At 41.5% G+C, this 13,462-nt stretch overlaps 1 protein-coding gene and 1 long non-coding RNA gene across 3 annotated transcripts; both read left to right on the top strand.

The window, feature by feature from the left end:
• Nucleotides 1-4,421: 4,421 nt before the first annotated feature.
• LOC121643286 lies at nt 4,422-5,864 on the top strand. Its single transcript, XR_006011081.1, has 2 exons — nt 4,422-5,040; nt 5,335-5,864. It is a non-coding gene; the product is annotated as an uncharacterized LOC121643286 (long non-coding RNA).
• Nucleotides 5,865-6,629: 765 nt separating this feature from the next.
• Nucleotides 6,630-13,445, top strand: si:ch73-233f7.1 (uncharacterized protein LOC100537710 homolog). 2 transcript variants are annotated; one of them, XM_041991137.1, is made up of 5 exons: nt 6,630-9,199; nt 9,290-9,403; nt 11,850-11,908; nt 12,094-12,221; nt 12,599-13,445. In XM_041991137.1, exons 1-5 carry the CDS (start codon nt 6,881-6,883, stop codon nt 12,901-12,903), a joined length of 2,925 nt encoding a protein of 974 aa, XP_041847071.1. In that variant the 5' UTR covers nt 6,630-6,880; the 3' UTR covers nt 12,904-13,445. The 2 variants fall into 2 exon arrangements, with proteins under 2 accessions (XP_041847071.1, XP_041847070.1); XM_041991136.1 differs by having other exon boundaries at nt 6,630-9,403.
• Nucleotides 13,446-13,462: the final 17 nt, after the last annotated feature.

Genomic DNA, 13,462 nt, shown 5'->3' with positions numbered 1-13,462 from the left:
AGTAAACATGACAAACTGCATCTTGCATCTAAATGGCTGTTATGCAATGGCCACTAGATAGTGTGATGTTGTGAATCGGAAGAACACAGACATAGTCAATGATTGTTTTAGTCAGTGTGATACCTGATGCCGGTTCAATTGTCAGCCTGTCAAGCTCATGTCGAGGTGCCCCTGAGCAAGACACCGAACCCCAAATTGCTCCTGATGGGTCATGTTAGCACCTTGCTATTAGAGAATTACATAAACGAAATAAAACAAGAATAGGAAAGCCACAATCCAACACATACCTTTTGCCCAGTAAGGCAAAATCCATTGTAGCCTATATAGAAAAGGCACATTTCTGACTACATATGACAAAGACTAAATAAAAGCAAAAATTTTCAAACATGTTCTAATATTGGGTAATCAGCAATCAATCATGCCTCTGTAAATCAAACATAACAAATTAGCTTGGAAAACAACAACAACACAGCCATAAGCCAACATATAACCTTCCCCCAGCCGCCCCAAATCCATATCTTAACATGCAGGCATATTCTGTATACTCTGAATATGTTTGTTCTTTTGTTTCACTTTTAGGCTTGAAGAACAAATATCTTCAAAACTTAATGAACCTACTTGTTTTGTACTGAACATGATTGTTTCACATTTATCTGTAAGTTAGATAACACACCAGATTTGGGGTTATGCATTTCAAACAACCTTAAATTATGTTAGAAAGTGGCTGCTCATAAAAGAAATTCAAAGAGCAAACAGTGATGACAACAAACGATTTTTATTCCTACTCAGAATCACACACTTACTGGATCGAACAAAGAGTTTCATTATATTTAGACTACAGTGAACATTATAAACTGCATCCAGCAATTTTGGAGGTTGTTATGCAGATAAATACACAGTAGATGGCGCCATAGGATCACAGATGAAGTAAGAAACAAAACAAGGTTTGTTCCTCATGGTGACAAATTAAGAGCAACAGAAATTGTACAGATCAGAACTTTGTTCAAATAAATTAACATGAATGTTTACTTTGTTTTATTACCCCCATAAATTATGATGATAAACATGTTTTGGAAGAGGTAATAATTATATTATTATCATACAGGGTCATAATACAGACCATAATATAAAAGGCCGCCATTAAAACTAATTGTAACATCATAACAGACTACAATTAGACAAGACTAATAAACAGCATGCTGATTTCATAACTGTTTCCATTTGGAGGTTTTTTTTTATTTAAGTGCATTTTCAGTCACATGAATTGGTTGTTAATTGGTTGGTTGTTGGTTGTTAGTGGCAATGGTGGCCTAGTGGTTACAGAGGTGGGCTTAGGTCTGGAAATGTAGCAACCAAGGTAAAAACCACTGTGACCTGAGCAACGCTCTCAACCCCTGACTGCTTCCTGGGAGCCAGACTGACAGCCCACTGCTCCTACCTAGGATGGGTTACATGCAGAGAAAGAATTTCCCCACTGTGGGACTAATAACAGATAATTAATTAGTCAAATAAGTAAACTAGATGGTTTTTATTTTAGGAAAACTTGTGTCTTTATATCAGGAAAACTTGTGACTTTGACTACACAAACCATAAAAAATGTGCTATTTAGTAAACTCCCTGTTGTTTTTGGTTATAGAACAAAAATGTTATATGAACACATTTGCTTATATCTGTTTCATTTGTTATATTGAGTAGTACATTTATTTCCCAGCATGGTCTGCAAGTAAAGAGGCCATGCCTATGCTTAAGCAGAGTTACATGTTTCTGACGAAATATCTATCAATCAATCAATCAATCAATCAATCAATCAATCAATCAATCAATCAATCAATCAATCAATCAATCAATCAATCAATCAATCAATCAATCAATTTTTATTTATATGGTACTTTTCATATATAAGAGCAGCACAAAGTGCTTTACACAACAATAACAACTAAACATCAACAACAAAACAGATTTAAAAATAAGCCTTCACATACGCAAGCACCCAACCAAATTAAAAACAAAAACACACATCCACTCATTATCTCTCTCACACACACACAAGTAAAGCACACAAAAACACCCTCACCTACCAACCCAGCCACTAATCCCATACCCCACAAACAAACCACTATTTCCAAAAACAGGCTTAATGCTGATATGAGAAAGCAATATTTCGGGGATCCGCACCCACACCGGGGCCCCCCCACCCACAACCACAGAGGCCCTACCCAGATCATGGCTGGCCGGGTCCCATACCACAACTTTTATGATCCAGTGCAGGATGACACCAACCCCCCCAGACAAGGGCAATCACCACAGCAGCAAACCCGAAGACCAAACAGGCATAGCCCTCAGCGTGGAGGATCCCAAGAATCAAAAGGAAATAAACAAAAGGAAAAGAATAAATATGACTGAGAACATCATCAAATTTTCATGTAAGACCAAAAATCACACATTGATCATATCTTTATTAATGAAAGTTATCAGCCTGGAGGAATATCGGTTCATTCATTGGCAAAACAGCTCTCATTCCAAGATGTTCGTGTGTTTTGTTACATGAGCTGCCAGTCACAGATCCTTCCACAACATTTTTAAAGATTTAAGTCATGATTTTGACTTGTCCATTCCAAAATAACTCAATATTCTTCTTTAACATCTCTTGGCAGAACTAATATAGGGCTTTATTTGTCACCTTGGTGCTTGACAACATTTCTGTTGTGATTCAGCTCACAGACAGTTGTCCAAACATCTTCCTTCAGAATTCCGTAAATTAGAATTGCTTCATGATAGCACCTTGCCCAGTCCCAGATGCAGCAAAACATGCACAAACCATTGTTATATCTGGTAAACAAGGTCTCGTGTAACTGAAACCATCCAGTTATAATTTGATCTTAGTGAGTAACAAAACTTTTTTGTAGCAGCCTTCTGGCTCCTCTTCGGGATCTTAAACAAACTGAAAACAGTCAGCAATGTCCTTTTCGAAGAGCAATGCTTTTTTCCTTGTCTTTTTTCCAAAATAAAAACCATTGTTGTTCAGTGTTCTCATGGACATGAACATCAGCCAGTCTGAGAGAGGCACTGAGTTGCTTTGAAGTTTCTGTGACCTCACATGCTGTTACATTCCTTGTACCTCTAGTGATCTTTGTTGGTTGATCTCACACATGGGGAGGATAACAATAGCTTTGGATTTATTCCATTTGTTCATGACAAAGCGGAATGGGGGAGTCACAACTCTTCTTGTAAGGGCATCAGAAAAGTCATTTGTATGAGGCATGAAACACAAACACAAGCATGCTGTAAACTCAACCTTTGATTGATCCTTGTTTTGTAAATAAAACAGGGTTCCCAAACACACCTGACTCAATTTTACCTTTAAAATAACTTCTCATCCCAAAAGGTCACACATTTTTTTGAATATATGAATATGTGATGAACTAAAAGAAAACAAAAAGCAAATTAAATATTTCTTTTAAAATGTGTAAGATTTTCTTTGTTTGATTTTAGGACTTTTTTGTAAAAATCTATTTTATTTAATTAATTTTTTAAGCAAAATTTTGAAATCTGATGTTTAAGGCCACATTTATACACAAATATTCTTTTTCTTTTTGGCTGTTACCTTCAAGGGTCACCACAGTAAAACTGTCTCCATCTTAACCTGTCTTCTAAATCCTCATGTCTTACACCGGCTAATTCCACATCCTTTACTGCATCTGTACATCTCTTTGAACGTTCTCTAGGCCTCTTGCCCGGTTCCAACCTCAGCATCCTTCTAATATTCATTATCCATCCTCTGCTTGTTAGTAAACCATCTTAGTCTGATCTCCTTGACTCTGTCTCCAAAACATCTAACGTGTACTGTCCGTCAGTGTATTTATTCCTGATTAATCCTTGTCAATTCCAAAGAAAACCTTAACATTGTGACATAAACACATTTTAAAGCAAAAATACCATAACTTCAGGTGAAAAAAAAGTCCAAGTATGTTTTGTCAAAGATAATAAACCAATAGATATAATAATTATGCTTAACTACAACTGTAAAAAAAAAATCAATTACACCGAATTTTGTTTTTATTTACTTTATTGTGTCATTCAACACTAACAGATCCAATTGCGCACTTCATTTATGCAATGTCAACGAGGCCCCAGAAGATGGCGCCATTGAATCACGAATAAAAAAAGAAAGCTTTAGCCAGAGAATATGTAACCTACCGGTATTCATGAACACCGGTAGTGTTTCATCTGAGATGAAAACACTTTCATCTCAGATGAAAACACTTGTAGAATACATAACTTTTTTTTAACGTATTGAGTATCAAAATATACACGTCCATATCCATCCCTTTCTGTCCTTGATCCATCCTGTTGCCTCCTGCAACCTTATCGTCCGGTGAGATTCTTTAGGATGTGCAATAACAGGTCACGGTAAGGTGGCTGTTGAGCGTCAGATCAGAGAAAGTAATGGCTGTCTTACTGTCGGACAATGGGGTGAGCTGGGCGATAGAGGCGGATGAGAGCGACTTAATGCTGCGTGTAATGCATGTTAATGTAACAAGCACCGAGGGAGCGCCGGTGGGAGTGCTCTGGGATTATTTATCACAAAACATTTGTATTCTTCCGTCGAAGAACAGTTGATCCCGGATAGCTGCACACTAATCCTTCACTCCGTTAATTAAAAAGAAGGGGAAAGCAATGGAACTGGTGGTGGGGATTTTTTTCTTTTTCCAGAAATGTAATCATTTCTGGAGAAGCTTAACCATCTGCTTGAGGTTAAGTCTACAAGCAGATTGTGTTTTCTGCTTATTTAAACCTGGGGATTTTTCCTGAAAAGGGGAGGGTGTTGCGTTTCGGGGGCTGCTTGTTGAAGAAACAGGTTGGAACTTTTGTGTTATCAAAGAAGGTAATGATAGTGTTTATACTGCATCTTCTTCTAAAACTCACACTAAAAAAATATTGCAATATAAGTTTAATTTAGAAGTAAACCATGACCTTTGTTAAGGTCTTTTAAATGCCAAACTGAACAGGAATTATTCAGTCTACATCCATATCTTGATGGTAAGTGATTCTCTTATTTGACTGAGGGAGAATTGTCACAACCGCTAATGAAGTGAAAGAATTCCCAATAGCACAGTTTCATTTATTTATTTACATTTTTATTCTTCTGGGCTGAAAAGATCACAGCGACATTAGGCATCAGCATAACTTTTTCTATGCTTTTTATGTTTTAGTGGCAATTTAAACGTGGGCTCTTGTGCAAAAGAAAATGCTGCCCGTAGGAAGCAGAAACTATTTGTGTTTTTGTTCTTTTTCTCTAATCCCCCCCCCCCCTCCTCTCCTCTCTCTTTTTAGTTGCCAACAAGATCAACGCTGCCCGGGGGCCAAGGCTCTGTCGTCAGTCCCAAGAAGAGACTTTCACATTTCAAGCCACAGTTTTACATTAGGATGCTCCTCGTGTCTTCCTGGAGACAAACTCGACTTCACAAAGGCATCCTTTAATTCCCCTTACTCTCTCCTTCGCGCTTTCTGTCGTTCATTGGTTAGATTACAGATTAGATTTGAACAAACGCGTGTCGCACTGTAAAGGGCTGTCTTCTCTTACATATAAAAATGATAGCAGTGGCACTTTCATCCAGTAGCGTCACTTATAATCTGACTTGAAAATTTTTCCTCAGCAAACATGCGCGACTTTTCTCCCCTCTTCAAATGGTGTAAACACATTACCTGGGATGGTCGCCTAATCCAAACGGTAATATCCGATTAGAGAACAAGTGTGATTAAGGCTTTATGACATTGCTTTTATGTTGATTATGTTGATACATGTTCAGGTCTACTTAAGAGAATTAAAATCGTGTAATGCGTATTTTTATGTGCTGTCCATTCATGATTGTCAGTGTAATCATTTTAAACTCCACAAAGTAGCTCACACTCATTTAAATGTTGATTAAAAATGAATATACTGACCTATCAAAGATTCTTTTTGTAAAACCCCATTTCGTCTGTGATGATTAATGAATGGGACTGTTTTGCAGTGCGGGCATTCATCTTCAAAGGACTCTAATTAAAAAGCATTATTAAGTCCCTGGAGCCTGCTGGTAGTGGCCACTGGGCTATTTGAGGCAAAGCGAATGATAACCTGTAGTGGAACATAGTGGGACCCAGGAGTTTATTCTTTTCTGAAGCATTGATGGGGTTACATTAAAACAAAGTCAAATCATGATGGCTATCACTGTCAAGTAAGACACAGTGAACAGAAGATAAACCCTCAACCACCCTCATCTGGTAAATGCAGCTCAGAAAATGACACCCATGACACAATTCGTCTTATAATCCAAATCTGGCTCTGACGTCTGGTGTCAAACTTACGGATTTACGTCTCTTTAATGGGTCAGAAGAACAGACATGGAGATGCAAAAGGGTTAAACGTCTACAGTAATTAGAGTCGCACTTCGCGTCGGCGTCCTCCAATGCGGAGCAGCGAGAAGCAACGTCCACCCCCTCCATCTCTCTCTCTCTCTTTCTCTCTCTCTCTCTCTCTCCCACACACACACACACACACACACACACACACACACACACACACACACGTCTCCCTACCAGCTCCTCCGAGTGCCTAATACACTGGAAAATCAAAGCGCGAGCCTACCCCGTTCACACACCACCAGTGTTGCGCGGGGCACAACACGGAGAGAAGCGCCTCTATCTCGTCTCTCCCTGGTCTCTCGCCTTCAGTATTCTATAAAGTTATCCACACACACAGATGTGACGAACTTGTATCTGAAGATTTATTTTCCATCTCGAGGAAATATTCATTCTGTAGTTACTTTTTAGCTGCACAGTTGAATGACTTTATGAGGCAAAAATGTCTGGGTGAGGTGATTTTACGCACGCTGCTGAGATGGATCACAGACTCGCCAGAAGCAGCTGGTTACCGGTGACTGGCCTGGTCATCTGTCTACTTTTGTGTGCGTGTGTTGTGGACTTGGTTCTGGCGCAGATTCGGTACTCCATTCCCGAAGAGCTGGAGCATGGAGCTTTTGTGGGCAACATCGCAGAAGACCTGGGTCTGGACGTGGCCAAGCTGTCAGCTCGTCGATTTCGCATAGTCTCCGGCGCAAAGAAGCAATATTTAGAAGTGAACTTGGAAAATGGCATTCTCTTCGTTAATGAAAAGATAGACAGAGAGGAGCTGTGTGAACGGAGTCCGAGCTGCTTTCTGCACTTACAAGTGGTTATTGAAAACCCACTAGAACTGTACAGAGTGGAAGTTGAGATTTTAGATGTGAACGACAACTCTCCCAGTTTCCCGTGGAGTGAGTTTAACCTTGACATCACAGAGTCCGCCGCACTCGGCTCACGTTTTCCGTTAGAGAGCGCACAGGACCAGGACGTGGGCACCAACTCTCTGCGCTCGTACCAGCTGAGCGCAAACGAGCACTTCGTTCTGAATATCCAGACGCGTAATGATGGAAGCAAGTTTGCTGAGCTCGTGCTTGACACTCCATTGGACCGGGAACAGCAAAAAAAGCTCGAAATGGTTCTCACTGCCTATGATGGAGGATCACCTGAACGCTCCGGGACCGCGTTGATAACTATTACGGTGCTAGATGCGAATGATAACGTACCTGTGTTTGACCGCTCTGTTTACCGGGCGAACCTGGTGGAAAACGCACCAAGGGGAACGCTGGTATTAAAACTCAACGCCACAGACCTGGATGAAGGCTCGAACGGGGAAGTTACTTATGCGTTTAGTGGACACGCACCCCTAAAGGTGCGCGAACTGTTCAGCGTGGACCCGTACATGGGTGAAGTCCGAGTCAAGGGCATTGTGGACTATGAGAAAGCCAGCGTGTATGAGCTGTATGTACAAGCGAAAGACAGAGGCCCTTCGGCCGTGGCTGTACACAGTAAAGTACTGGTAGACATCCTGGATGTGAATGACAACGCGCCCGAAGTCATCCTCACTTCAGTATCCACACCTGTCCAGGAAGACGCGCCGCCGGGCACAGTGATAGCCGTGATAAGTGTCATGGACCGAGACTCGGGGGAAAACGGTAACGTGGACTGCCAGATTCCAAGCAATGTCCCCTTTCAGCTCCATACATCTTTCAAAAATTATTATACACTGGTGACGAGTGAGTTCCTGGATAGAGAAACGGTGTCTGAGTATAACATTACCCTAACAGCTCGGGACTTGGGCTCTCCTTCGCTCTCAACCAGGAAAACAATCCTTGTTCAAGTGTCAGACATTAACGACAACCCCCCGCGGTTTTCTCAACCTTCATATACTGTCTATGTGACCGAGAATAATGCCCCTGGCGCCTCCATTTGTTCTGTCTCTGCATTTGACCCTGATTCTAACCAGAACGCCTATCTGTCTTATTCTATTCTCGAGGGTCAGATTCAGGGCATGCCAGTGTCCACTTATGTCTCAATCAACTCGGACAATGGCAATATCTACGCTCTGCGCTCCTTCGATTATGAGCAACTTAGAAACTTTCAGATTCTGGTGCAGGCGCAGGACGCAGGCTTCCCCCCTCTGGCCAGCAATGTCACAGTTAACGTCTTTGTCTTGGACCAGAACGACAACGCACCTGTTATTGTATCCCCGCTGCCCAAAAACGGCACTGTGGCCACTGAGGTGGTACCACGGTCGGTAGACGCTGGGTATCTAGTTACCAAAATAACAGCGTTAGACGCAGACGCTGGGCAGAACTCTCGGCTGTCCTACCAGGTGTTGCAGGCGACAGACCCAGGGCTGTTAAGTGTGGCTCTGTACACCGGCGAAATCAGGACTATTCGCCGCTTAGTTGAAAAAGACGCAACAAGGCAAAGACTGGTAATATTAGTCAAGGACAACGGACAGCCGCCACTATCCGCCACCGTCTCAATTGTCCTCACAGTGGTAGACAGCGTGCCCGAGTCGCTGTCAGATTTCGGAGACCTCACACTCAGCCCACAGCCCCCATCAAACCTCGCCCTCTACTTGATCGTGTCACTGAGCACAATATCCTTAATATTCCTTGTGGCTATTATCGTGCTGGCTGCAGTCAAGTGTTACAAGGACAGGGAAACCCACAGCGGGTACAACCTGCCCCCATTAGCCTGCTGCTGTTGCGGGGGGTTTCAGCCGGAGCCACCCCCAGAGGTGTTCAAAAAATCCAACCTTAACCTGCAGATTTCATCCGCGGCCAAAGTCCCCACAAACTGTATGGAGGTGAATGGAAATAGCAGTCTCTCTCAGTCATATTGTTATAAAGTGTGTCTGACCCCCGAATCAGCCAAAAGTGACTTTATGTTTCTGAAGCCGTGCAGCCCGAGCACCACACCGAGGAACAACGAGGCGAAGAGCGCGGAAAACTCGTGGAATGCGCACAGCCGGAGCGCATCTGTGAATAACGGAGCAACTACCCCCAGCGAGGTATAGTCTGATCAGCATAAGACTCAGAAGTGTGTGTTGTCCTTGTCAGTTCACCCGCTTCACACTCAGCAATAATAATAATAATAATAATAATAATAATAATAATGATGATGATGATGATGATGATGATGATGATGATGATGATGATGGTGATAAAAACATTCTCAGTACAAACCTAGACTATGATATTCCATCTCATGAAGGTCAAATCATGCATGCCACGCAGGTTTAAAGTAAATCTGAATAAAAACTGAATTAAGTCATTGTTTTGTCCCTTTATAGTGAGTTCTCAACGTTATTTTAAGAACATAATTAATTGTCATTGTAAAGCCTATGTCAATATTTTGCAGCGGGGACTGAAATTAGACCGAGTGAGACTACATTTTAATTGACTTGTTAATAAAAGTACGAGGAGCATATGGTGAGCGCAGACCATGTCTTACAATGAAGTGAGATGTCAGTTGCTGTGTGAGAGGAGGGGGATATCCTGCTAAATCTGGCTCCTCTTTCAGTCTCAGTTCAAGCGTTATCAATAACGCACAAAATAATCGGAAAAGAATGCGACCTGCGTAAATATTCATGCAATTTCATGGCTAAATACTTGTCGCGGGGTGAGATGACACACACACACCTTCTTCCAGCACATCCACTTGGGGGTGAACTAGAAGTCAAGGTGATGGTGAAAAGAAGTTGTTTGGTTTCATACAGTTCTTGTTGACCAGACGGTTTTCCCACTCGCCTTCTTGCTCTCAAACTAACAATATAAGACAGATAACCTCACTAACTGTGCCTCAAGGGCATAAGCACAACTGTACTGCTCTACTACACGTAGTGAGGCGTATTCGCAAGGGGTGTCGGCGGGGGGTGGGGGCTGTCAATTATTGATGAGAAATGGCAAATGGCCGGTTTTGGAGAGACGGGGAAGGGCATCGTAGTGGGGAGAGGGCGAGAAGAAGGAGACGGGAGGGGGGTGCAAGGACAAGGTTGGACTGAGACGTGGACAGCCTGTAGATCGGCCCCGGCGTTGTCCTCTGAATGTGTGGAGAGAGGAAAGGAGAGATATAGCTTCATATTTGCGGAGCGAGGGAGGGGAAGAGGAGTGCTGTAATCGAAGAAGGAAGGAAAGAGACAACGTGAGAGGGCATTTACAGCGGCAGGATGTCTACACTCGTGTTTTTCAAATTTTAATAGACGGAGCAGCAAACCGTGTGTGCGTAATGGTGATTTTCGTCTCCGCCTTTTCCTCAAAACGGAGAGGGACAAAAGAGAACGCACATACCAGACTCCACCAGGCAGAGTGAGAAATGTCACTGGCAAACACCTCTGGCCACAAGAGGGTTTTTGAGGTCACACTGATTGTTCTGCCTGCAGCTATGCTCCTTCAGGAGAAAGTGTCCTTCCCCTTATTAATTGGCTCCACTAATTTACCCAGAGTCCCTCGACATGCTCTCATACGAGTCCTCATGAGGTCGTCAGTGACACATAAAAGACAAATCACAGAGAAACCATTTGAGCATTACATAAAGCAATTGCACAGGCTTGTTTAAATTGATGGATAGATAGTAAAAACGTAGATTAAATGCACACCCAACCGCGTAAATCAATCAAGAAAGGCGCGAGTGCACCTGCAGCTGCAAGAACTTTAAACTTTTTAAGGCTGTCTCTGAGACTTTAATTAAAAACCTCGCTCGAGGAGCATCAGGCAAATATTAATGTAAAATGATGCATAAAATCCACAAAACAATGACGTGTGTAATTTTCTTAATTTCCTTCCTGGCATGGTTTCCTTTGAAGATTAAAATCATGTTTCGTTTCATCCCGGTGGGGTTCTAATTGGTTTTGTGCGTAGTTGGCAAAGAGCGTATTTTGAATACCGATTCTAATAATACGCTTACGTCGCATTCTCCTTGTTTAAAAACTCTGGGTGAACTAATAGAGCGTGGAATCCATAATATGAGCAGCAAATCCGGAATAAATATCACTCGGGTGCCCTCCTTAACCTTTCCCGCTGAGTAAAACAGGATAAAAGCTAAACTTGGTAACAGGCGAGTCGTAGCTAAAGGCTCCTTTACAATCTGTGTTCTATCAAATATCCACAAGGCGGCAGACACGATCCATCAGAAAAAACATGAGTCTCCATTCCAAGATAAACTCAACAGACAGCTCCAGTCAGTTCTCACTGACTTGTATGATTTAAGACGAATAATGATGCACCTTGAACAATCTTTTTTTGTGATTTTAAATTTCTCTCTCTCTCTCTCGCTCTCTCTCCCTCACACACACGCGCACACACACCCTTAATCTCTTTCTCTCTCATCTCGTCTTATGAGTGTATTTAGAGAAGATATATGTATATAAAGAGACTTTCTCACCCTATTAGAAGCTAGTTTACCTGGTGGTTGTAATCAAATTTTTGAATAATGTGTATATGCCTTTGGTCTCACAGCTGAAGCAACCAAACACAGACTGGACTCTTACAAAGAATCAGAACTCCTCCATAAAAAGGTATAATTTTGACCTTTACTTTGCAGCTGTAAATGCATTTTACAATCTGCCCTAATTTAATGAATATATTTTATGCTCAAATATGGTAATGAGCTGAAGTTGCACCATGTTTAGATATAAAGTCATGTCAACATATTTATAGAGTGGATTTTCACAAATACAGTGTGCTGTTATCTTGTTCATAGTTACAACTCTATTAACATGGATGGCACCCTCATGCGTAAGGCTTTGCATGCTGACCCAGACAACTATGTCACCTCCATGGCACCTGGGCAGTACTGGACTTGGGGCACTCATATGAAAGGCATGAAGGGTAAGAGAGGCCAAATGTGGTGCACCTAAAGCATCCTTTAACCAAACATTTACAGTTACATTTACAGTTGTTCAAATAAAAGTATAGATACTATATATCTATATTGAAAGTATAAATACGTTTGATGTAATCATGTTCTATGATCTTTATTCTTCTTTACTAGCATATAGAGGGTTACATTTAGCACCATTAAAGCTCCTCTGTAATTTTTTTTTCACCTGATGACCTCTTCTTCAACTACATGTATTTGTTTATGTCCTGTCACAAACCACTAAAACCTGATTTACATATGAGTCATGCAAATGAAAATATTTCTGTCCTAGTAAGGTCAGTAATGTAAAATAAATAGTTACCTTTCTTCTTCTGTCTCCTTACAGACTATAAGATGTCCCCTTCACCTAGTGGGCTCCCCCCTCGCCCCTGGACTCCTCGGTGCACACCTCCTCCCCAACAGCAGCAGCCATCTATCCCGTCCCACCCACACCCACACCCACCGCCTGACTACCACCACAATGTGTATATCCCTGGAACTCCATCAGGATTTTGCACCCTGCGGCCCACTGCGCAGCGAAGCGAACTGGATGTCCACAATTCCTTTTCTACGTTTGGCAAGAAGCGACGTCTTCAGATGTCCCCTCAAGGAGAAGCTGCAATGATAAACAATGACCTGTACAATGACTGACTTTTCAGTGACTGCCCGAATGGATGACTGATATGATGCATAACCTCATAATAAAACAAAAGGAGAGATGATTCACTTTATAGATCAATTAGAATAAGATTTATAAGTGATTTGAAAAATGGAAAGGATCAGCAATCTAATGAGGAAAAGGAATAATGGGCACTCTATCTAGAGAAGACTGAAGGCTATTTATGTGACATACCACTGTCAATATGTGTCTGATATTATCATTATTATCATTACTTCAGTTATTGTTTTCATTATTATTATTTAGACAATCAGAGTGGAGCAGCATTTCCATCCAAAATGGTTCGAAAGCATAAGTGGACAATAATTTTGCACATTCTTGTGAATGAATATTTTGGGTTAAATGAAAAAGCTGTTTTTTTCCTTTTGTTTGTTTACTAACAAAGCTTGTGTAAATATGAAAGATATTATGTAAATGTATATGCAAGCTGCACTATGAAGCAGACTACTGTAATGATGGGAAAATTTCCCAACACATGTACTGTATACATTTATGAAATAAAGTATTTTTTTCACCTGGTGTTTTAATGTC

Source organism: Melanotaenia boesemani, chromosome 7, assembly GCF_017639745.1.
Source record: "Melanotaenia boesemani isolate fMelBoe1 chromosome 7, fMelBoe1.pri, whole genome shotgun sequence".
Lineage (NCBI taxonomy): Eukaryota > Metazoa > Chordata > Actinopteri > Atheriniformes > Melanotaeniidae > Melanotaenia > Melanotaenia boesemani.
This window is presented reverse-complemented; position numbering and strand designations above follow the sequence as displayed.

Excerpts from the sequence above, each read along its gene's own strand:
- si:ch73-233f7.1 (XM_041991136.1), top strand. The coding sequence starts at position 6,881 with ATGGATCACAGACTCGCCAGAAGCAGCTGGTTACCGGTGACTGGCCTG. Across the intron at positions 11,909-12,093 it reads CAGAACTCCTCCATAAAAAG|TTACAACTCTATTAACATGG; the intron begins GTATAATTTTGA and ends TCTTGTTCATAG. Across the intron at positions 12,222-12,598 it reads TCATATGAAAGGCATGAAGG|ACTATAAGATGTCCCCTTCA; the intron begins GTAAGAGAGGCC and ends GTCTCCTTACAG.